Here is a 24,321-nt window from a genome sequence, read left to right as displayed (position 1 = left end):
GGTTTGATCCAGAGTTTCACATTTTCAAGTGGGATCTGGCTCTATTTCTGTGATGTGTTGGTTCATCCTCAGGTGGACTTTCTCCACAATAGCAAAAATGGCTCCAGTTGAGTCCAAGTTTTATATTACACTGGAAAGAGCAAAAGCGTCTTTTTCCTCAGATCCACTGTGATTGGTCTGGTTTAGATCACATGCCCATACTTAAACCCATCACTGAAGTCAAGGGTCTGGAATATACAAGTTGTCTTAGTTTAGTCCACATGCTCCACCCTCAGACATAGTCCTTCAAATGGGAATTGAAAGTTGCTGAGAAGAGGGAAATTGGACGCAGGGAGGAAACCGCAAGTGTTTAACACAAAATCAAAATTGTGATGTGGTTCATCTAAACAACAGTCACTGAGCCTCAGTCAAAGATAATATTGGGCCCTGGGATAGAGCCATGAATTTGATACAATCCCAGCTCTCTAGTGAAGCAGAGTCTATTATTATTCCCTGAGAACATAAACTCTCTGAGGGTGGGAATTTTTTTCCTTTCTTGTTCACATGTATATCTTTAGAGCCCAGAACAGCTCCTGGCACATAATAGGCATTCAGTAAATATCTGTTGAATGAATAGTTTGGGGGAAAGATAGATGTATATGTAATTCACCATACAATATAAGGTCCACTTCTGGCTCTAGGGACTTTGAGAGGATGGGGCTGTGATCTACTGTCTTACTCTTCCTGCTTTCCTCTTCGCTCTTCTGATTGTAGCTCCTCCAGGGTGAGAGACTGGGAGGAAAGAACTGGAGAGAGAACAGAGGGCTCCTCATGTGCCTGGCTGCCTATTGGCTGTTGGAGGTGCCCCTAATCTGACTCGTGTGCGGCTGGGTCCATCTCCTGCTCGTGGTCCTCAGGATCTGAGGTTCAGGGTGTTCCTGGGGGTGATATTTAGCTTTACCATGGTCCCCTTCTCTGCTGAGGAGCCCCTTGGAGTGGGTAACGCCTGCCTTCCTCGGCCTCTCCAGGCGTACCCATTCTCTAACCCTCGTTCCTTCCTTTAGAACCACTAAGTCCCTGTTTCTCCCTGTTTCTTGATCTTATTTAAGCCACACAAAACTTTTCTGGAGGAAAGCTCTTATACATGCAGCCTTTCTTTGAACCCCAAGGCCTGTAAAGCCCGGAATATGGAGGCCCTGAAGCTGGATGTGACAATAATGATACAGCATCAGATCAAGGATCAAGGTTACTTTGTCAAACTGGAGGCGTTTCATCCAGAGGATGTTCAGTGTCGTGGCGATGATAACGTGGCAGAGAGAGCTAGTTGTCTCCTAGTATCTGTCTTCCTCTTTTTTCTTTACTAATTCAACTCCAAATTTTAGCCATGCACATGGCTACTTAGAATAAAGACTATGTTTCCCAGGCTTCTTTGCCGCTGTGTGTGGTCATGTGACTAAGTTCTGGCCAATGAGATGGGAGTGGAAATGATATGTGTAACTTTTGGGTCACACTCTTAAAGGAAAGAGTCACATCCGCATTCTTTATTTTTCCTGCCAGCTGGAGGGTGGACATGGCGGTGGGCCATCTTTGATGGGCTGGATGAGAACAGTACCTTGGGATGACAGAGCAACTTGCTAGGAGTCGGGCTTTCCAACACTGTGGAGCCTCTCTACCTCCCTGGACTGTCAGCAGGACAGTCTAGCTTAAGCCTCTAAGATTTTGGGTCCTATGACAGCAGTTGAACCTCACCCTCGACTAATACAAATTACCATTTGTTGGGCACATCCTATATGCCAGCCACTGTGCTAAGCTTTTCCACATACATTATTTAACTTAATCCTTACAAGTTTTTGATTGTTGTTAAGTAGTGCATCAGGTAGGGCATTCTGGGCAAAAATAACAGGAACAGACTCTAGCTAACAAGTAAAAAATGGAATTTACTGGAAGGAAATAGGGTGGCTTAAAGAATGGAAGAGAGGGTTGAAAGACACAGGACAGAAACCATGGCTTTGGAGGTCCTGCCAAGAGAGAAATAAACCAAATGTTAGTTTTCTACTCTCGCAACACTGTGCTCAAAATTCAAATTAGATGTAGAGTCCACTTTGCCTAGCTCTGGGCAAGAGGCTACTCATTTATTTAAGAAAAGGTAAGGCACCTTAACTTACCTTGATTTATTGTCTCACCAGGACTGTATACAATGGTGGGGAGGTAGTTGGCCAACAAGAAATTGACTGTTATTAGTAAAAGAAGGGGGGAATGAATGCTGAGTGGCCTAAAAACAACCAGCGTCCACTATTGTTAAGTAACGTGATCTCTAATTATATTATAAGGAAAATGAGGCTCAGAGAAGTGAGTTAACTTGCCCTAAGTCATACAGCTAGAAGAAAGCAGAGCTAGTAACTGAACCGAGGTCAACTGCCATACTCTTAACCATGACGCCACGTAGCTTCCAGTGATGGACTCTGACCAATGTTTATGTTTATGACCAATCTTTATGTTTCACTTTCCACAGAGAACTTCTGTGCCCAGTTGGCTTTCTGCTGACTGATGCTGCTTTGAAGAGGGTATAAAGATGGATCTAATGGGATCCCTTTTCCCTGTTGATTCTTGGACTTATTTGGCCACAAATTGGGGGCACGCTTTAACTTCAAGTTTAGAAAACTTGAAGTTGGGATTGTTGGAAAATCACGGACACCTGGTTGTCACTCCTACAACCTGCTTCACCCTCCACACCGCCCACAGGTTGCAAATGGTTCAGACAGCTATCAGTGGGCCTCTGGTGTATGAACACCTTCCTCTCTTCTTGTGCTTCGGGAAGAACAAACCCCTAATTGCCTGGATCCTTTAAGTCCACCCACTTCTCACATATTAATCGTGAGAAGAACTGCTGTAATGCCTGCAGGGTTGATTATCTGCAAGGGATAGAGACCCGCCTAAATTTCTGCAAGAAAATGGGGGCTTGGTGTGAGGATACATGGGGCTCAGGTGTGAGGATGTGTGTTCTGGGGGACTAAGCACCCCCAGAACCAGGTGGCTCTTCACCCCTCTCTCAGAGGCTGTGCCGCTCCCTCACATCTCTGCTCCTCTCTGTGAACAGACTCCAATTCCCTTTTTGTTACCTCTACTCCTTCGAAATTTAGTTTGCCCAAAGCATCACTTCCACATTCTGGAAGGGGGGAGGGGGGAGAAGGGAACATCGATGGTCAAGGAGGGGCGGTGTCAGCCCTCTGTCCATCAGGGCTTTCCTTTACATCTCATTGGTCAGAATGGGGTCACATGACCACTCCTTGCTCTGAGACAGGTTGGGAAAACCTGTAAACAGCTTTTCCAGTTCCTATTGGAGAGACAGACAGAATAGTGAGTGGAGGTGGAAGTCAGACCAACCTGCCCGGGGGTGTTGAGACAAAAATTTATAAAATGGCTTGAAACTATAAAGCTTTCTGCAAGCATTGGCTTCAAAATAGAATGCATGTAGTACCACCCATTTGGAGAGTCATTTGGCAGTGAGTAGGAAGGGTCCCAAAGTGTGCATCATTTTAGCCCCAGTCATTTCATCTTAAAAATTCTATCTGGGGACTTCCCTGGTGGCCCAGTGGGTGAGACTCTGTGCTCCCGATGCAGGGGGCCCAGGTTCGATCCCTGGTGGGGGAACTAGATCCCACATGCATGCTGCAACTAGGAGTCCGCATGCCGCAACTAAGAGCCCGCATGCTGCGACAAAGATCCCATATGCTGCAATGAAGATCCTGTGTGCCGCAACTAAGACCCAGCACAGCCAAAATAAATATAAAATGTTTTAAAAAATTATATCTGAAGAAAAGAATTGCAAAGAGCTGTGTGTAGAAAGTTGTTTAATGCAGTATTGCCTAAAATAGTCAAACACTAAAATTTCTCAACTTAATGGAATGTTTTATACCATTAGAATAAGCCCTGTAGAGCTTGTGATGAATACACACACACTACTGTATATAAGATAGATAACCAACAAGGACCTACTGTATAGCACAGGGAACTCTATCAATATTCTGATAACCTACCTATATGAGAAAAGAATCTAAAAAAGAATGAATATATGTATAACTGAATCACTTTGCTGTACACCTGAAACTAACACAACATTGTAAATCAACTATACCCTAATAAAATTTTAAGAATAAAGTCTTGGAATATTTGTGCTAAAACTATATGACAAAACCATAGTACAGGGCTTCCCTGGTGGCGCAGTGGTTGAGAGTCCGCCTGCCGATGCAGGGGACACGGGTTCGTCCCCCGGTCCGGGAAGATCCCACATGCCGCAGAGCGGCTGGGCCCGTGAGCCATGGCCGCTGAGCCTGCGCGTCCGGAGCCTGTGCTCTGCAACGGGAGAGGCCACAACAGTGAGAGGCCCGCGTATCGCAAAAAAAACCCCCAAAAACCATAGTACAGAATCAAACCTATCCTATCATGACAAGTTTGTAAATAGTATCTGCAGAAAAGCTGATATATTATGGTCGTGGGACTCTGTGTTGTTTTTTCTTGTTTTCTTTAGTATTGTCATAATACTGTTTGCATAGCTTATACAATTGGGAGAAAGAAATACAATTACAGTGGCTTCCTAGGCCTGCCCCAACTTCTTAGGGGTTGAACAGTCAGATATCTTAGGACACATCAGACTCACGCTCCAGAAGAACCTGCCTTGTGGGGTTGGGGAGAGGCGGTTGCCCTTTTACATTTGCGTCTACCCCCCTCACCCCAGAAGCAAAATAATCTGGCTCTTCTCCTCCCCTGACAGAAGCACAACTTCCTCCCCGGCCTATTCCAGGAATTAGTAGTTTTCTCCTCTGTTCTGCTCAGGTCAGATCCTGAGCTACTTCTGCTTTCAAGGATGGGAAGCAGGAGGAAGTATTTCAGGGGTGGTGGCAGTGCATGTCTGACCCTGCCCTGTGACTGACCTCTGACCACCCATGTTCTTAGTGTGATTTTGGTGGAAACGCCCAAGACGCCCATCAAGCCTGTGGTAGGAATTTTTCTCTGATCTGCCTGACGTTTGGCTCCCTGCTTGGACAACTGAGGGAGCAGGTGGAAAAGTCTAGAATGCTTCCAACTGAGTGACAGGCAACTCTGATGCCAATATACCATTTATGTGCCATTGGGGCCATGCCAGCCATATCATGGTCAGCCTAAGACACAGTGGGTCAAATAATTATAGCTAATGTTGACTGAATATTCACTACGTGCACTCTGACATCTATTATCTCATTTAATCATCACAACAACCCCAAGGGGTGAGTACTATTATTACCATCATTTCCCAGTTGAGGACAACGGGGTCCAGAGAGTAACTTGCTCAAGGTCCCAGGCTTATAGAGCTAGGATTTTAACCCCCCAAGTCTGGCCCCAGGCATCAAAGGCTTAACCAGATTGTCGAGGATAACATTCAAGTGGAACTTTCCTTGGCAATTCAGTGTAATGGAAAAACAATATTTCGTTGTTGGTACTTCCCAGAACCTTCTTAGGAGGGTTGATCCTGTGAGGCAATTGCCTTTGAATGTGGTATGCCAGGCAAATTGGAGGGTTTAGACAGAGGTAAGTTGCCTGGCTAGGTGAGGGAAAAGAGATTTGGAGAGATGGGTCTGAGAGATTGTGGTGGGGAGAGAGGAGCCTTGATCCTGGGTGCTGCACGGGGCAACAGGAGATGGAGACCCTGCTACCTTCTTTCTCTTGAGAGCAAAGCCAGAAAAGTTTGGGAGAAGAAACACAGCAGAGAGGATTTGTAAGGCTGAGCGTGGAGAATCATTTGATAGCAAACCCACTTGTTTGAAGGAGGTGAGGGAGTGACCCATGCAAAGATCTGGGGGGAAAATACTCCAATCAGAGGGAAGAGCCGATGTGCTGGCCTTGAAGAACTGCAAGGAGGCCAATGTGGCTGGAGTGGGGGGAGCAAGGGCTCAAAGAGAAGGAGAGGCAAGGGTGGAGGCTGGGACGACAGATCACGCAGGGCCTGGTAGGTTATGGAAAGACTGGCTTGGACTCTCAGCGAGGTGAGGAGACTTTGTAAGCTTTGGAGCAGAGGAATAATATATGCCTTGTGTTTTGAAAGGCTCCCTCTAGCTACGATGTTGAAAACTGACTTTGTGTTGTTGGGGGGAAATAGAGAAGCAATGGGGCACAGGCAAGGTCTAAGGCTCCATTCCAGGTGGGACAATGGTGGCTTCCACAATTTTGGTAACAGTGGAGTTGGTAAGGAGGGGTTATATTTTTGGACATATTTGAAGGTAGAGCCGTAGGATTTCCTTATATGACTTTCAGTCTGAGTGACTGTAAGTGTTACTGACCAGGGTTTTTGGCCTTCCCCAATCAACTGAAATTGAGAAGAGGCCAGTGAGGAACTTCAGGCAAGTCGTATTGGGGTTCCTGCAGCTGTAGGAGGGGGTAAAAACAAGTAACAGGTTTCCTTGCTCACTCCCCGAAGCGGGTGGGGATGAGCCAGCTCCTTATATGGGGGGAGGGTAGGGGTGTGTCCAGGGGGTGGGGTTGGAGGCGTGGCTTAGGTGGTTTGCCCACCCCTTAGGTGGTGTTGACTGCAGGGGTAATGTGCAGTACCCTGTTTTAGCTCCCTTTTCTTCAGAAGTGGCAGTTGCGTTTGTTTTTTTTTTTTTGGTCTTTTTGTATCTTTTGTCCAGAATTTGCCCCAACTGCGCATGCATGCAGTTATAGCCCCTTACAGTTTCTTTGTATTTTGTTGCTAAAGGAGACATTTGTCCGGGTGCAAGCATTACAGCACTGCAGCAAAGAGTCCCAGGCACCAGCCTGTCTCACAAGGACACTACTGCCACTGATTGAAAGTGGGGGAATAGCGCTGCCATGGTGCCCCCAGCCACCTGGCACTACCACACGGGCCACACAGGCAAAGACTTGAACCACAGCTTGTCTGAGTTTCAGCAGAACATCTGTGATCTTCCTGGAACAGAGGATGAGGAGCTGCTCGGGGGCCACCCCCTGCTCACCTCCTACGTCCCTTAGGAGGGTCTCAGGAGTCATGACTCATGTCCCAGGTTCTGACTATGTATGAGGCTTTCTGCCTCACCCACTGCTCCCTGCCCCCCAACAGAGCTCCAGATTAAAACTGCTTTGTCTCTTAGTCTAGGATATAGCCTCCCTTTTTTGGTATCATCCTTTTTGATGTGTAGGACGACTATGGAAGGATTGGTTTTGCTGTCTATGTAAGTAATAAACTGTATGGACCTAACAGTGGCTCATTGTAACTTTACCGGTGGAATCAGTCGTGCCTTGGCCTAGCCTTATCTCATGCGCTTGAGGCTGAGATGGGCCCAGATGCAGGGAGCGTGATTGGGAGTGATCAGGAGTTCAGGTCTAGACATACTTGGTTTGCGGAGCTTGTCAGACATGGGGTGAGCCTTTGGCTATCTGAGTCTGGAGCTCAGGAGAGGTCTGGGTTGGAGACAGAAACCAAGGATTATCAACATATGGGTGATGTTTATAGCCCTGAGCCCACCTAAGGACAGGAGTAGATAAAAAAAGAGGCCCAAGGACTGAGCTCTGGAATCCTCCTTACCAGGTTGGGGAAAAAAGGAGTGATTGGCCAAAGAACCTGGAAGGAGAGATGGAGGTGAAGGAGAAACAGGTGACTGAGGGTCCTTGGAAGCCAATATACAAATTAATCCCTGGAAGGAGTGGGCAAATGTGAAAAGCTGCTGCGGAAGCCCTTAAGATGAAGATTGCAAACCAGTTCTTGGAGTTAACCACTTATCCTTGGTGACAGTGATGGAAAACGTTTTGGCAAAGTGGAGGCTGGGGTGGGGCAAAGGCTGGAATGGAATGGGTTCAAGGGAGAGTGGGAAGGGCAGACCTGGGCACAGCAAATACAGACAACTGGTCCGGAATTTGCTTTGCAAAAGGGACACAAGAAAATGGGGCAGTGGTTGGTGGGGGAAGTGGGATCAGATAAAGTTTGTTTGCTTTTTCATTAAAAGAAATATATTAATTCTGGTGGGAATATCAGATTTTTGTATATACACCAGTATTGGTTTTATGTATTTGGTTTTATGTATTTATTCCAGAACCAACACTTTACCTTTGCTTATCTGACTTTAAGGTAGTGCTGTGATATGGCATGTCTGGCTATGGAATGGAGTTATGTAATAAGGTATGCTTCATAGTTTTCTAGGCTATTCTTGTGTGTTTTCTGCTCCAGGTGATTTTTAGAATCAGCTTGTCAAATTCGATAATAATCCTGTTGGGTGAGGTTACACTGAATTACTGAGTAATCTGACGGAGAACTGATATCTTTATAATGTTGAGCCTTGTCACCCATGAATATGGCATCTCTCTCTATTCTTTTTTTTTTTTTTTTTTTTTGCGGTACGCGGGCCTCTCACTGTCGTGGCCTCTCCCGTTGCGGAGCACAGGCTCCAGACGCGCAGGCTCAGCGGCCATGACTCACGGGCCCAGCCACTCTGAAGCATGTGGGATCTTCCCGGACCGGGGCACGAACCCGTGTCCCCTGCATCGGCAGGCGAACTCTCAGCCACTGCGCCACCAGGGAAGCCCTCTCTATTCTTTTATGTCCTTCAGGAAAGACTAATAGCTTAAAAAATAAATAGTTCACACATATTTCATGTCAGATTTATGCTTACATGTTTTATACCTTTTGGTGCTACGAATGGTGTTTTTCCTATTATATTTTCTAATGAGAAAATTAGTCTTAGCTGAACAAGAAATGGATTAGATTTTTATATGTTGATCTTGCTGAATAAGATTAGTTCTAACAAGTTATCACTTAATGGTCTTGGGTTTTCATACTTTATGCAAATGATGACTTTTTTGCCCATTGAATCTGCCTCAAGTAGGAAATAGGGTTATGGTTCGAGGTTCGTGCTGCCCATCATTTTTGCCCTTGGGGAAGAAACAAAAGTTTCTTCTCTTTGAAGTGGTTTTCCACAGAGCTGGGCTGTGGGTTCTGGATACCCTAATTTACTCAGACTCAGAAAGAAGATAATTGCACCGGGGTGATACGTAACACTGGAACCTTGCATTACACTGACTTGGGTAGAAAACAGATGGGTAGTAAAAAAAAAATTGACAAATAGAGGAAAGTAAAATTTCCTTCTAAAAGCTTATTTTAAGCTCTTTTCAGTAAATGGAACTGGAAAATTATTTGTTCATATGGACAAAAATGAAACTGGATTCCCTGTTTCACACTGCACACCAAAAATCCAACAGTACACAAAGTAAGAAGTTAAATAATGGAAGGAAAAGAAGTATTTGAGAAGAATATATAGATGAAAAATATTTTCTAACTCTGGAGATTTATTAAACAAGTTACAGAAAAGCCTTATAATAAATTTGGCCACATGAAACAAAAGAACTTCTGCACAAGAAAGATGATAATTAGAATTAATAATAGCATCTAACTCATAGCTTGAGCATGAATATCAGAAGAGATTATGCCTGTGAAAGGGACCCGTAAATCACTAAGCAAATGGTGGGTTTTTTTAAAAGTGTAATTTCCGTTTTATTGTCTTTCCAGGGGACCGTATTTCTTTAGCCTTTAAGGACTTAGCTCCTTCCGTGGGCTTTGGCGGAGGTCCTGGCGCAGCACCCGCGGGCCTAAATCGGGGTGGAGGTGTTCGGTCCTTCCGGGCTTCCGGAGGACGACTCCTGACTACCTTGCTGTGAACGGCATAACTCACGCAGTAATGTAGTTTCACATACAGCTTGGGAAGCACATAGGACAGTTCGCGCCAGGAGCTCACTCACCGTTGAAAACACTCGCTTCGGAAATGTCCCTGACGGCTGCGGCCTCTACGGTGTTCCAAATGACGAACTTCTTAATGGCCTTATCCTCGGGCACGCATCGGGCACAGCTGGTGCAGCGAATAGGCTGCACGTGGCCGCGCCCCTTTTTGGCACGACCATTATTCCTTCTTTCCCTGGTCGTCTTGGAAGCGAGGAGGCGAGAGAGCATGGTGGTTGTTTTTAACCTGACCCAGCAAAGCGCCTTATGCTCTATTTAGATTGATTTGATGTTAGGAACACTGGTTCACTCAAATTATTTCAAGTTTTGAAGATTTTGTATTTAAGGTTCCATGATAGGCATCATAAAAGGATGGGTTCTTGACACCTTGGTTCCTACAAGCTTCATGCAACCTACTCCTGCAAAGCTTGCCATGGGATTGCAGTTAGTGAGGGGTTGGTAGCTGCCACGGTGCTAAGAGCTGAAATACACTGAAATTAACCACAAGTCTTTTTTTTTTTTGGTGCATTATAGACTCAGAGCTCCTAAATAGTTACATCAGAGAGATTCTTCTGGTACAATCGCTATCTAGTTGGGGAGGAAGGATTCTTGGTGCTTGCTACCCTGCCCTCTTTCCAGAATTCTCTCTCTGAGGGAGGGGCGGGGGGGATCTCTCTTATGAACCAGGCACTCTTCTGTGCACTGGAAATAGAGTGATGAGCAAGACAGACAAGAATCTCTGCTCTCTGGAGCTTAGAGACTCTAGCTGGGGAGTCAGACAATAGATAAACTAAATAAATATGCAATATCGTTTCATGTAATAATGAGTGCTATGAAAAAATATCTGAGTATCTGTAGCAGACACTGCAATTGCTCCATTCACGTCCGTCAGTGTTTATCATTCTCATGCAAGCTGGCCAGGTTTCCAGCTGCCAGTACCTGCCTGCCTGAGGGCTCTCTCTGGCTCCTGGAGCTTTCTCTGCCTGGGTGCAGGGCAAATTGGATGCACCAGAGAAGTAAGGCTTTCCCGGAGAGCAGCCCTCCACTGATAGCTGATGTGAGTTGTGGATAAAAATCTAGCCCCCTCTCCTCTCAGGTGGATAACTCTGAGGCATGTTCTACCCTGGATTTCAGAGTTCCTCAGTGTATTGAGCTCCAGTCATCCACAGCAGTAACTTGTTCCATCTCACAGCTTCTATGGGCTCACTTCCTCACCAGTGTTTCCTGGATTACCTCTCAAATAAATTACTTCCTCTTGTCTCAGTGTTCATGTACAGGGGAACCCAAGCTAAGCTTTTGTCAAGAGTAGGGGTAGGGGATGGATGGGAGCTTATAGCTAGGTGCCCACCTTGTGGTTACCTGGTCAGGTGCACACCATAGAGTGGGTCATTAAGAAAGGCTCTGGGGGTTGGACAATCTTTCTGAGATATTGCCTATGCCTTTAAAGTGGGCCCTTGGCCACTGCTAAGGGCACAGAGGGGCCGTGATATCCGAGCAACTTCCTGTGGTGATCAGAGTGTGAAAGTTTTTTTATCAAAAATAAACCCAGCTTATTTATTTATTTTTGCATTCATTCTTTTTTTAAAAAAATTATTTATTTATTTGGTTGCGCCGGGTCTTAGTTGCAGCACATGGGTTCCTTAGTTGTGGCATGCAAACTCTTAGTTGCAGAATGCATGTGGGATCTAGCTCCCTGACCAGGGATCGAACCCAGGCCCCCTCCATTGGGAGTGTGGAGTCTTAAGCACTGTGCCACCAGGGAAGTTCCACCAGCTTATTTATTAAAATATATCCCCACACCCTTGTTGGTAGCTTCTCATCCTGATCCAATGGTCTTATTTCTTTTTCCTCAGCCTCCTTTCCTGCTAACAAGAATGGGTCCTTTGTTGTTTAAATTACTTATTGGTGTTTTTCTTTTTTTTCTGATTATAAGCGTCACTTTTTTTTTGTATAAAAGTTTTAAGTACACAAATATATATAGAAGAAAATTAAAATCACCCTGTGGCAGATTGAAGCTGATCACAAATTCTTTGACACACCTCCCACTGAGACGTGACATCTTAGAATGTGGTCGAGCTCTGTGACTGCTTGACCACTAGAATATAGTGGAAGTGACTCTGTGACAGTTTCCAGATCAACACCTTAAGAGACTGGGAATATCTCTTGGAATACTTGCTCTTGAAGTCTAACCACTATGCTGTGAGCAGCCTAAGCCACATAGAGAGGACACATGGAGGTCCTCCAGCTGACAGCTCCAACCGAGCTCCTGGCCTGCTGATGGCACCAACTTCCAGCCATGGGAGTGATCTGTTTTGAAAGTCCAGCCGAGCTGAGCCTTCAAGGACTCCAGCCCCAGTCACCATCTGACTGCAGCCATCTGAGATTCCCTAGTGAGAACTGCTGAGGCTAGACAATCCACAGCACCATGACACAATGAGAAGTTGCTGTTTTAGACTTGTGGTTGCCAAGGGAGAGGGGATATGGGGCAGGGATGAACTGGGAACTTGAGATTAGCAGATGCAAACTATTCTGTATATGTATAACTGAATTACTTTGTTGTACACCAGAAACTAACACAACATTGTAAATCAATTACACTTCAATAAAATAAATTAAAAAAAAAGAAGTTGCCGTTTTATTTGGAGTAGTTTGCTCTGCAGCAATAGAGTAGAACAGACCCATTGTCCTATGATCCAGTGACAACCACTATTAACATTTTGGTTTTCCTACACATACGTATTTTTTTTTTTTTTTTTTTTTGCAGTACGCGCGCCTCCCACTGCCGTGGCCTCTCCCGCCACAGAGCACAGGCTCCGGACGCGCAGGCTCAGCGTCCATGGCTCACGGGCCCAGCCGCTCTGCGGCACGCGGGATCCTCCCGGACTGGGGCATGAACCCGCGTCCCCCGCACCGGCAGGGGGACCCTCAACCACTGCGCCACCAGGGAAGCCCAACACATACGTATTTTTAAACAGGTAATTTTAAAACAAAATGTTCAGAATTTTAATGGAATTTTTTTCAGAGCGCACACATTTCTTTGCTCTGGTTATTAAGAAAGCCGGACTAAGGGCAAGAGAAAATATGATGGAGAGAGAATGAAAAATGATTGGCTTGTGGAATCACATTAGCAGACACACACAAGTATGGTTTGGTGTTCTATGTAATTTCATGAAGATATGCTCCTGTGTCTTTGAAAACAGCTTGTGCAGACATCTTTGACTGTACTTCTCAGATATTTCTTAGGATAAATTCTTGGAAGTGAACATTCCAGGGCAAAAGAGTTTGAGGCTTTTTTTTTTTTGGCTGCGTTGGGTCTTTGTTGTTGTGTGCGGGCTTTCTCTGGTTGCAGCAAGTGGGGGCTACTCTTTGTTGCGGTGTGTGGTCTTCTCATTGCGGTGGCTTCTTTTGCTGCGGAGCACGGGCTCTAGGCCATGGGCTTCAGTAGTTGTGGCTCACGGGCTCTAGAGCGCAGGCTCAGTAGTTGTGGCGCTGGGCTTTGTTGCTCCGCGGCATGAGGGATCTTCCTGGACCAGGGCTCGAACCCGTGTTGCCTGCATTGTCAGGTGGCTTCTTAACCACTACGCCAGCAGGGAAGTCCTGAGGCCGTTTTTTTTTTTTTTTAAAGCAAAATAATATTAAAAAAGCACCGCGTAGAGGACTTTGCTTGTGGTGCAGTGGTTAAGAATCCGCCTGACAATGCAGGCGACACGGGTTCGAGTCCTGGCCCAGGAAGATTCCACATACTGCGGAGCCACTAAGCCCGGCGCCACAACTACTGAAGTCTGTGCGCCTAGAGCCTGTGCTCCGCAACAAGAGAAACCACCTCACTGAGAAGTCTTTGTGCCGCAACGAAGACCCAACGCAGCCAAAAATAAATACATAAATAACTAAATTTATGTTAAAAAAAAGCGCACCAGGTTTCTCTGTACCTGAGTTGACCTTACTGATGGCCACACAGGAGGATAGCTCTGGCTGACAGGTATTCCCACTTCCCTGGGCAGGAGGGAGGGACATTTTGCAAAGCGTGCTTTCAGGGAGACATGTTCTGGGGGGCAGGTCATAAGTCTGTGCTTTGCTGTTCATAATGTTTCTAGAAGCAGGTGGGCAAACAAAGCCACCTATGGGTTGGCGACCCTGATGGTTTGGGCCGGGAGGCTGGGTAGAGGGGGCAGGTCTGGCAGGTCTGTGTGCTCACTGAGCCTCCGTCCTCTTCCTTTGAGTCTCTGACAGACTTCTGCCTCTTACTTCCCTTTTTCAGTCCTTCCTAGCTTTGGTGGCTTCCTTGAAGTGGCTCAGTGGTGCCTGCAGCCTCACGGCTCCTGCTGTCTCCAGAGATGACTCACAGAGTCCTTCTACTAACAGGTGCGCCAGGAGTTGGGGGGCCCTCAGAGTGAGGAGGGGGGGGAGTTTTTGGGTTTGTGAGTTTGTGGAGATAAAGGGTACAGAATACTTAGGAGTTAGGCTGGGAGAGACAAAGGGGATTGGGGGAAGGTTAAGGGATTCAAGCAGCAGAGTAGAACTAGACCGAGATGCGATGAGCAGAGAAGCTTTGGATAAATGACTCAATTCACGGACTACGCAAGGGGGTTTGGCTGGTCCCTTCTTCACAGAGGAGGAAACTGAGGCCCCGAGAGGTGAAATGACACATCTAAGTGTGCACAGCAGGTCTTGGCTTCTCTTCTTGGAGTGTTTCTTCTTGGATTCCACCTCACCTCCTCCTATTTGTCTCCTCTTTTCCAAGGACTCAGGTGTAAATGTTTGTTGAATGACTGACTGATCAAAATGATTCAAGTTTTTTCCCTTTGTATCTGTGTTTTGTGGACTAAGAGCCAGAGAAGGGAAAGAAATGCTTGAAAGTTGCATAGGAAGGAAATTACCGGAGTCTTTAGGAACTTGATTGTTGGGCAAATCAGTGGGGTGGGAACCCAGGGTGGGGCTCAGAGAGGGGCTGAATGCACCTGTTGATGGAAATAATCAATAAACGAGAAAAGAGTTTTCTTTGAGCCAAACTGAGGACTATAGCCCAGGAGACAGCCTCTCAGAGAACTCTGAGGAACTGCTCCGGAGAAGCATGGTTTTCAGCACAGTTCTATATCTTGTCAGAACAAAGAACATCAAACAAGTCAGGGACATGTTCCTTCAAGGTTAAATACAAAACAAAACAAACAACAGATCATAGTTGTGGCGCACGGGCTTAGCTGCTCTGCGGCATGTGGGATCTTCCTGGACCAGGGCTCAAACCCGTGTCTCCTGGATTCTTAATCACTGTGCCACCAGGGAAGTCCCCAGGCTGCTTTCTTAACTGTCTCCTTCTGTCCTCCTGACTCCCACCCCCCTTGTTCTCCCTCCAGCCTTGGCCTTATGTCACGGGTTCAACCTGGACACGGAAAAAGCAGTCATCTTCCAAAACAATGCAAGGGGCTTCGGGCAGAGCGTGGTCCAGCTTGAGGGATCCCGGTAAGGGCCACAGGGGGACTCCCTGCTCACGCACTTTCCCTCCAAGGCTTAACATACCTGAAAAAAAAATCACAATTTCCTTGATTTGTTTTTTTCTTAATTTATCAGAGCTCTAAATTCAAAAGATACAAAAGAGTGTGACAGTAAGAAAGTCTCTTCCTCACTCCCTTCCCCCAATTCCCTCCCTAACAGGGTCCCTGTTGAATGGTTTCTCGTGTGTCCTTTCAGAGAGAGTCTACAGTGCATAGACCTCCACATCATCCTACACACAATTGCACACATTATACTCAAACTACAACCTCCTGCCTATTTTTGTAAATACATTTTATTGACACTTGGCTACCCCTACTCCCCACTTGTCATTTATTATTATTATTTTTTATTATTTTCCAATACTTATAAAAATTTTACTGGAGTATAGTTGATTCACAATGTTGCATTAGTTTCAGATGTACAGCAAAGTGATTCAGTTGTACATATACATATATTCATTCTTTTTCAGATTCTTTTCCCATATAGGTTATTACAGAAAATCGAGTAGAGTTCCCTGTGCTATACAGTAGGTCCTTGTTGGTTATCTGTTTTATATATAGCAGTGTGTGTGTGTTAATCCCAAGCTCCTAATTTATCTCTCCCCCTCACGTTTCCCCTTTGGTAACCATAAGTTTGTTTTTGAAATCTGTGAGTCTGTTTCTGTTTTGTAAATAAGTTCATTTACATCATTTTTCTCTGTGTGACTTACTTCACTTAGTATGATAATCTCTAGTTATTTATTTTTTAGGGCAGTTTTGGAGCTATAGTAGCAGAACAGAGAGTCTGGGACAGAGACTCTATGGCCTGCAAAGCCTAAAATATTTACCTTTACAGAAATAATATTTATGGAAATAATGTTACTTTTCTAGAAGAAAGTTTGCTGGCCTCTGCTCCATACTGTCCTTTGCATTTTTTTTAAATTAATAGAGCTTGCTGATTTTACCAAATAAATGAAGAAAGAGCTTACCTGTTCTTTTTAATGTTTACATCACATCCCGTTATTTGGAAGTACTGTAATTTACATTTATATTACATTTAAATCTCTTTTTAAAATTTATTTATTTATTTAGGCTGCCTGGGTCTTAGTTGCGGCACACAGGATTTTTGTTGCAGCTTGTTTAGTTGCTTCATGCAGGATCTTTAATTGCAACATGTGGGCTCTTGGTTGCAGCAGGTGGGATCTAGTTCCCCTACCAGGGATTGAACCCGGGCCCCCTGAATTGGGAGCACAGAGTCTTACCCACTGGACCACCAGGGAAGTCCCCAAATCTCTTCTTAATGGACATTAGATTGTTTCCAAACTTTTGCTATATGAACAATGTTGGCATTTTGTACATGTGCAAGTATATTTTGGAAGTAAATTCCTAGGACTAGGATTGCTGGATCCAAGGGTACATGTGCATATGTAATTTTAATAGATTTTTCCAAATTACCCTCTATGAGGGTGACAACAATTTGCACTCACACCAGAAGTTTATGCAAACACCTACTTCCCCACCCACTTGCCAACCCAAAGTGTTAGCAAACTTATGATCTTTGTAAATTGAACAGGTGAGAAACGGTATCTCAATTTACTTTTAAACTGCATTTCTTTTTTTAAAAAAATTAATTAATTTATGACCGTATGGGGTCTTCTCATTGTGGTGGCCTCTCTTGCTGTGGAGCACGGGCTCTAGGCACGTGGGCTTCCGTAGCTGTGGCTCGAAGCCTCTAGAGCGTAGGCTCAGTAGTTTTGGCGCACGGGCTTAGTTGCTCCACGGCATGTGGGATCTTCCCAGACCAGGGCTCGAACCCACGTCTCCTGCATTGGCAGGCGGATTCTTAACCACTGCGCCACCAGGGAAGCCCTGCATTTCTTTTTTAAGGAGAAATTTATTTCCTTTTCTGTGAACATTTTTTTTCTTATCTGTTGCCCATTTTTCTCTTGGTTTGTTTTTTTTTCCTTACTGGTTTGTGGGAGCTCTGACTGTACTGAGGAAAGTAGTCTGGGGTATGAGTTGCTCATCTCCCTCCCCCGGTTTATCGTTTGTTTTCTGACTTCGCTTTTGGTAGTTGATCAGGTACAGAAATTTATTTAAAATGACTGTGGAGTTGAATGTATTCACTTTAAAATGACCTCTGGGTATTATGTCATTCTTAGAGAGTTCCTTCTCACTCCAAGATTAAACATTTTCCCATTTTTGGATTGTACATGGATTAACTCATTTAATCCTGATAATAACCTTGAGGTAGGTACTGCTATTATCCATATTTTAGAGATGAGAAAATTGAAGCACAATAAGGTCATTAGTTGACTTGCCCAAGGTCACACAGGAAGTAAGGGTGGGACTAAATTTTAATTTCGGGCAGTAAAACTCCAAGGCCTCTATTCCTGTCCTCTATGCAATATTGCATCCCTGCCTGAATGGGGAAGTGATTCCAAGTTGGGAAGGTAGACTGTCTACCTTCATTGTTTGGCCTTCAGGATTTGGAAATTCTTGAATTTACTGAAGTGACCTCTGGGAATTCAAATGACTGGATTACAAGAATATTCACAATAAACAATCAGCGGTTAAAAAAAATTCCCATGTTTTTCTTTGTTGAATCTTCCTCCTATTTCTGGGAGTTGGGGAATCCCTGTGAGGTTGACTCCCCCGCTTTTATTTTGGGTGGCGGAACGTCCATGGTCTCCTTCTCTTCCCAGATATCATAGCGTTCTCTTGTCCCTGTGGTGAGCTTTTCCCACCTCTCCCCCCAGGCTGGTGGTTGGAGCCCCCCAGGAGATAAAGGCTTCCAATCAAACAGGCGGCCTCTACCAGTGTGACTACAGCATGGGCAAGTGTGAACCCATCCCCCTGCAGGGTGAGTCAGTGCCCCTCGCTGGGACCCAGGGCTAGGGTTCCACCTCTGTACACACCTGGACTTGCCAGACGTTGACTTTGTCTTGGGATCTGTGATGGGGGCCCAGGGAGCCAGCTCCCTGGCCTCTGAGCTGTATGCAGGCACCCTTGGACACCCCTCTGTGTCCCTTTCCATGACCTACGTGCCTCTTTGAACCCCTCACACCTCCATGTCTCCCTGCTTGAGGTTCCTGTCCATCCCCTGTCCAGTTCTTACACAGTCCCGTCCATCCCCGAGGGTGACCATATATATATCTGTCCCCTCAGTACCCCCGGAGGCTGTGAACATGTCCCTGGGCCTGTCTCTGGCGTTCGCCACCAAACCTTTCCAGCTGCTGGTGAGTTGCATTGGGTCATGGGAGTGTCCCAAGGGAAGGAGTTGGGGGCCTAAGACTGCTGGGGCTGGGGTCTTGTTGGGTGGAGGTGCTGGGGTGAAAGGACAGTGACAGCCCCTCCCACCTGTCCCCTGCACCCTAGGCCTGTGGCCCCACTGGGCACCGAATCTGCAAGGACAACACCTATGCGATCGGCTTCTGCTTCCTGTTTCAATCCAGCCTACTGCAGCAACCCAGCAGGCTCCCAGAGGCCCTCAGAGGTGGGTACAGACAAGTAGCATGAGACTGGAGGGAGTTGGCAGGACTGGGCTGAGGGGCTCATAGTCTGGGGGTTTATTTAAAAGTCTTGGTGCAGAAGCATGAGGGAACTGGGTTCCAATGCAGAGAGGGGCTCTGGAGAGGCTCTAGGATCTTGCACTTTGAGGAAAGTCCTGATATAGCTACCCATCTTTGTGAGACAATGTCTCAACCATTGTCCTTAGAGTCAGTGCCTGGACTCAGCCTGGCCACAGTGCCTGACCATAGCCTTTGAGGCTCTAGCTGGTGTGGCCCTCGTCCACCTCTCCAACTTCTTTCCCAACCCTTCTACCTTAGTCACTGTGCTCCAGCTGCCTTTCTTCTCCAAGAACCACACCAAGCTGTCCCTGCCTCAGGGGCTTTGCACTTACTATTCCTTCAGCCTGGCATGCTCTTTCCCCAGATCTCAGCTGACAACCTATTACTGTCATCTCAGCTCAAATGTTAACTCTTCAGAGAGACCTTCCCTGAGTGGCTCTTCTAATCATTTCCACCATCACTTCCTACCACATTGCCCTGCTTTGCCCTCTTCATACCTATATATCCATATTTTACTTCTTTCTTTTTTTTTTTTTTTTTTTCGGTACGCGGGCCTCTCACTGCTGTGGCCTCTCCCATTGCGGAGCACAGGCTCTGGACGCACAGGCTCAGAGGCCATGGCTCACGGGCCCAGCCACTCCGCAGCATGTGGGATCCTCCCGGACCGGGGCACGAACCCGTGTCCCCTGCATCGGCAGGCGGACTCTCAACCACTGCGCCACCAGGGAAGCCCTTTACTTATTTCTTAGATGTCCTTTCTTCTGGGATGTAGGCTCTGTGATAGCCAGAGATTTTGTCGAGCTTGTTCACTTGTTGCTTGACAAATTGCTCCTGAACTTAGCAGCCAAAAACAAGAAACATTAATTATCTTACAGTTTCTGTGAATCAGGAATCTGGACACAGACTAGTTGGGGTTCTCTGTCTCATGGTTTCTCAAGAGCTTGAAGTTGTCAAACCAGGGGTGTGGTCTCATCTGAAGGCTTGACTAGGGGAAGATCCACATCCAAGCTCACTTATAAGATGGTTGGACTGAGGGCCTCAGTCCACACTGGCTGCTTGCTCCTGCTTCCCTCACTTGCTTGTCCCATGGGCTTCCCCACAGAACAGCTCACAACATGGCAGCTGGCTGCCCTCAGGGTGAGTGAACAAGGCAGTGAGAGAGCAAGAGCGAGTAAGAACCCAAGATGGATGTCACAGTCTTTTATAATCTAATCTCAGAAGACTTCTGCCATATTGTATTCTTTGGGAGTGAGTCAAAAAATCCAGCTCACAGGGAGGATGTAGAGAAAAGGGAACCCTCCTACACTGTTGGTGGGAATGTAAATTGGTACAGCTACTATGGAGAACAGTATGGAGGTTCCTTAAAAAACTAAAAATATAGCTACCATATGATTCAGCAATCCCACTCCTGGGCATATATCTGGAAAAGACAAAAACCCTAATTCAAAAAGACACATGGACCCCAGTATTCATAGCAGCACTATTTATAATAGCCAAGACATGGAAGCAACCTAAGTGTCCACCAACAGAAGAATGGATAAAGAAGATGTGATACACATACATATATATATATATATACACACACACACACATAAACAGAAACAACGGAATACTACTCAACCACAGAAAAGAATGAAATAATGTTATTTGCTGCAACCTGGATGGACCTAGAGAATATCACACTAAGTGAAGTAAGTCAGAGAAAGACAAATATCACATGGTATCACTTATATGTGGAATCTAAAAAATAATATAAATGAACCTACATGCAAAACAAAAACAGACTCACAGACGTAGAAAACAAATTTATGGTTACCAAAGAGGAAAGGGAAGTGGGAGGGATAAATTAGGAGTCTGGGATTAACAGATACACACTACTACATATAAAGTAGATAAGCAACAAGGATTCACTGTATAACACAGCAGACAACATTCAATATCTTGTAATAACCTTAAATGGAAAAATCTGAAAAATATACTTGAATCACTTTACTGTACATCTGAAACTAACACAATATTGTCAATCAACTATACTTCAGTAAAAATAAATAAATAAAAACTCCAGCTCACAATCAAGATGAGGAGATTATGCAAGGGTGTTAACTCTATCAGGAGGTGAGAATCTTGGGGACCATCTTGGTGGCTCCTTACCCTTGTTCCCCAAGCATTTGTTGATTGAAAGAGAGTAAGTGAATGAATGTTTTTATCCAGCTGATTTCTTTCTTTTTTTTGTGTGGCTGTGTTGGGTCTTCGTTGCTGCACGTGGGCTTTCTCTAGTTGCGGCGAGTGGGGGCTACTCTTCGTTGCAGTGCGCGGGCTTCTCAGTGCCGTGGCTTCTTTTGTTGCGGAGCATGGGCTGTGGTTGCTGAAGCACGCAGGCTCAGTACCTGTGGCACGTGGGTTCCAGGGCGCACGGGCTTCAGTAGTTGTTGCACGCGGGCTCAGTAGTTGTGGCACATGAGCTTAGTTGCTCTGTGACATGTGGGATCTTCCTGGACCAGGGCTTGAACCCGTGTCCCCTGCATTGGCAGGAGGATTTTTAACCACTGCGCCACCAGGGAAGTCCCATGTCCAGCTGATTTCTGACACCGATTTCTTCAACTCCTTGGCCATCTTTTTGCTTGTTTCCAAGTTGGTTCTGGAACCAAGGGCAGATATGTCTTCCTTTTACAGTTTTTTTTTTTTCTCAAGCTCCTTTGAACTTCACTCTCAACCAATAACCTTCCCTCCTTCTTCACAGAATAAACCAAGGCTGCCAGGTGTAAACTCCTTCCACGTCCTCCTTCTCCTTGTCCAGATTTCCTCGATGGCACCACTCTTGGCAGCATCTCACTTGTTGTAAAGGAAGACCTGTCCTTTCCATGAGTAATTTTTCCATCTGGGCTTTTGAGGCTCTCTCGCATCACCAACTCTGGGGTTCACATCTTTAATCGCTCGCTCTCTCCAGGAACCTAAATCCCAACCCCTCCTTTGAATGTAAACCTGCTCATGTTACCCATAACTTAAAAAGAATCAACCACTCAAACTGATAGCAATGAAAATAACCTTCCCTCCCCCGGTCTCCTCTCCATCTTCTGCCCTCTCTCTTTCCCTTCATCACCAACCTTCTTGGAAGGGATCTCTCTCCTTGCCTCCATTGCCCCCATGCTGTGATCCTTCACCCTTTGACATCTGGCTCCTGCCCACCCATGATATAGACCTTGCTGTTGCCAGTGGCATCTGTGACCCTCTAAAGGCCAAATCTCTATTCTGTCCTCATGTTCTCTGACGTTTCCAATGTGACCTGCAGATCACCTCTTCCTTCCCCCAGCACCTTGGCTTCAGACATCTCTCCTCTCCTCTCTTCTCTTCCTCCTACTTGTGCCCCTACTGAGGGCTCCTACGAAGCTCTAGCTCCAAGCTGTCTTCCTCTGCCTCCCCTGCCCACCTGATTACAGCTTCTGTTCTTGCCCATGTGCTCTTCGTGTCTGACTGCATCCAATTCTGTTGCTTCAGCTCCCACCCCCACGTTTCTCTCTTCAGTCCTCACTCTTAAGCATTCCAGACTCTTCTTTTTGAAAACATTTTCATTTCCTTAAAAATAGATGAAACATGCACTCGGTTCATAGTTCAAAAGGCACTAAGGGTTATAGTATAAAAACCTCTCCTTCTTGGGTCTCGGAGCTCCTCTTTCCTTCCTGAGAGGTAGCTACTGTTACCAGTGTCTCATGGCTTCTTCTGGAGGTACTCCACGTATCAATATTTACTGACATAGGCGTCTGTGTACTTCACTTTGTGCCACAAAAGGTAGTGTGCTCTACACACTGGATTGTCCTTGATTCTTTTCACTTAGTGTACCTTTGAGATTTTCAAGAAAATTTCTGGCTTATCTTTCCTGTTTATTTTCTATATAAATGTTAGAATCTGCTTGTCTATTTTTTAAAAACCCAATACTTTTTCTGGATAATTTTATCTTATTTTTTCACTGATGATACAGTAAAATTGACCTTTTTTTCCCTTGTGGTGTACAATTCAATTAATTTTAAGACATGCTTAGATTTGTGTAAACAGCAACATGAACAGGATACAAAAGAATTCTTTTACCTCCTAAAAAATCCTTTGTGCTGGGCTTCCCTGGTGGCGCAGTGGTTGAGAGTCCGCCTGTCGATGCAGGGGACGTGGGTTCGTGCCCCGGTCCGGGAAGATCCCACATGCCGCGGAGTGGCTGGGCCCGTGAGCCATGGCTGCGGAGCCCGCGCGTCCGGAGCCTGTGCTCCGCAACGCGAGAGGCCACAACAGTGAGAGGCCCACGTACAGGAAAAAAAAAGAAAAATCCTTTGTGCTACCCTTTTCTACACTGGATCCTTGAAAAATGGCCAGTTTAGACTGCGTGGGTCCACCTATATGTGGATTTTTTCCCCCCACTAAACTCGTGCTACAGTACTACCGGATCTGAGTTTGGTTGAATCCGCAGATGCAGAATTGCGGATATGGAATTGCGGATGCGAAGGGCAGACTGTGAAGTTATACATGCATTTTTAACTGCATGGAGGGTGGGGGCCCCTCATCCTTGCGTTGCTCCAGGGTCAACTGTATTTAGAAAGGGACTAATTATAAAGGTGTGGCAGGGTCTAAAGAAGATACAAGGGATGGTCCAGGAACCCAGGGTGAACAACAGTGGAGCTGTTGCCACCCTAGGCTGATGGGACAAAGAGAGGCAGAAGTCCCCAGAACCTGGAAGGACAGGGAGTCATGGGGAGTGGGCCTCCTTGAGAGGAGCACTGATCTGTTGAGGGACACAGTTGGCCCAAAGCAGGCTTGCAGGAAGGGAGCTGAGGGAAATACTCTGATCTCACCCTCTTCCCTCCCTCCAGTCTCCTGTTGAGGCTCCCAATTGGGCAAACAAGCCAGAGGTTGAAAGAGCGCTGTTGACACGTCCCATGTGGGCTGAGCTCCGGGCAAAGTGGGGAATGGTAGAAAGTGGATTTGGGGCTGAGGCAGAATGGGGGGCTGGAGGGAGGACATCCAGCATACGTTTATATGCACTATTCCTTTTTTCCCCTGTAACTTATTTCTCCCTTTGTATTTTTGGCAAATTATTTCTTATTCTTCATGAGGTAGCTGTGATAACACTGCTTTCCCTGACTGCCTTGAGCAGAATGAACCATATTTTTCCATACCACTCTGTCCCATGTTTTTATTTAGCTAGGCACATGGGTTGCATCTTGTTTACCTTTCATTCTCCTGTCAGTAGAGTGCTGACATGCAAAAAATGAACGCTGAGTCTCTTGTAATCGATTCCTTTTCCTTTTTCCCCAGGGTGCCCTCAGAAAGAGAGTGACATTGCTTTTTTGATTGATGGCTCTGGTAGCATCAACCCGACAGACTTTCAGCGGATGAAGAACTTTGTCTCAACTGTGATGAGTCAATTCCAAAAGTCCAAAACCTTGGTAAGGGTCAGTGGGTAGTTTAGGGAACAGCTTGCATAAGGCTGGAAAATACGTGGCAACCAGGCTGCCACGTTCCTGTCCTGCTTCTATTAGAGATGTTGCCAACTTGCCAGTTGATCATTGTTTTCTTTCATGAT

At 45.9% G+C, this 24,321-nt stretch overlaps 1 protein-coding gene and 1 pseudogene across 1 annotated transcript in view; one reads left to right on the top strand and one right to left on the bottom strand.

Moving 5' to 3' along the window:
* Window positions 1-9,473: 9,473 nt before the first annotated feature.
* Window positions 9,474-9,946, bottom strand: LOC136135274 (small ribosomal subunit protein eS26 pseudogene; annotated as a pseudogene).
* A 4,103-nt stretch (window positions 9,947-14,049) lies between these two features.
* Window positions 14,050-24,321, top strand: part of ITGAM (integrin subunit alpha M) — a 36,378-nt gene continuing 26,106 nt past the window's right edge. Inside the window, exons 1-6 of the mRNA XM_065893175.1 lie at window positions 14,050-14,077; window positions 15,067-15,172; window positions 17,943-18,046; window positions 18,352-18,422; window positions 18,562-18,679; window positions 24,054-24,184. Of these exons, the coding sequence (XP_065749247.1) occupies window positions 14,050-14,077; window positions 15,067-15,172; window positions 17,943-18,046; window positions 18,352-18,422; window positions 18,562-18,679; window positions 24,054-24,184 (558 nt within the window). The remainder of the gene's footprint in view (window positions 14,078-15,066; window positions 15,173-17,942; window positions 18,047-18,351; window positions 18,423-18,561; window positions 18,680-24,053; window positions 24,185-24,321) is intronic.

This window comes from Phocoena phocoena, chromosome 15, assembly GCF_963924675.1.
Source record: "Phocoena phocoena chromosome 15, mPhoPho1.1, whole genome shotgun sequence".
Classification (NCBI taxonomy): Eukaryota; Metazoa; Chordata; class Mammalia; order Artiodactyla; family Phocoenidae; genus Phocoena; species Phocoena phocoena.
The sequence above is the reverse complement of the archived record's forward strand: the minus strand, read 5'-3'. Positions and strand labels throughout refer to the sequence as shown.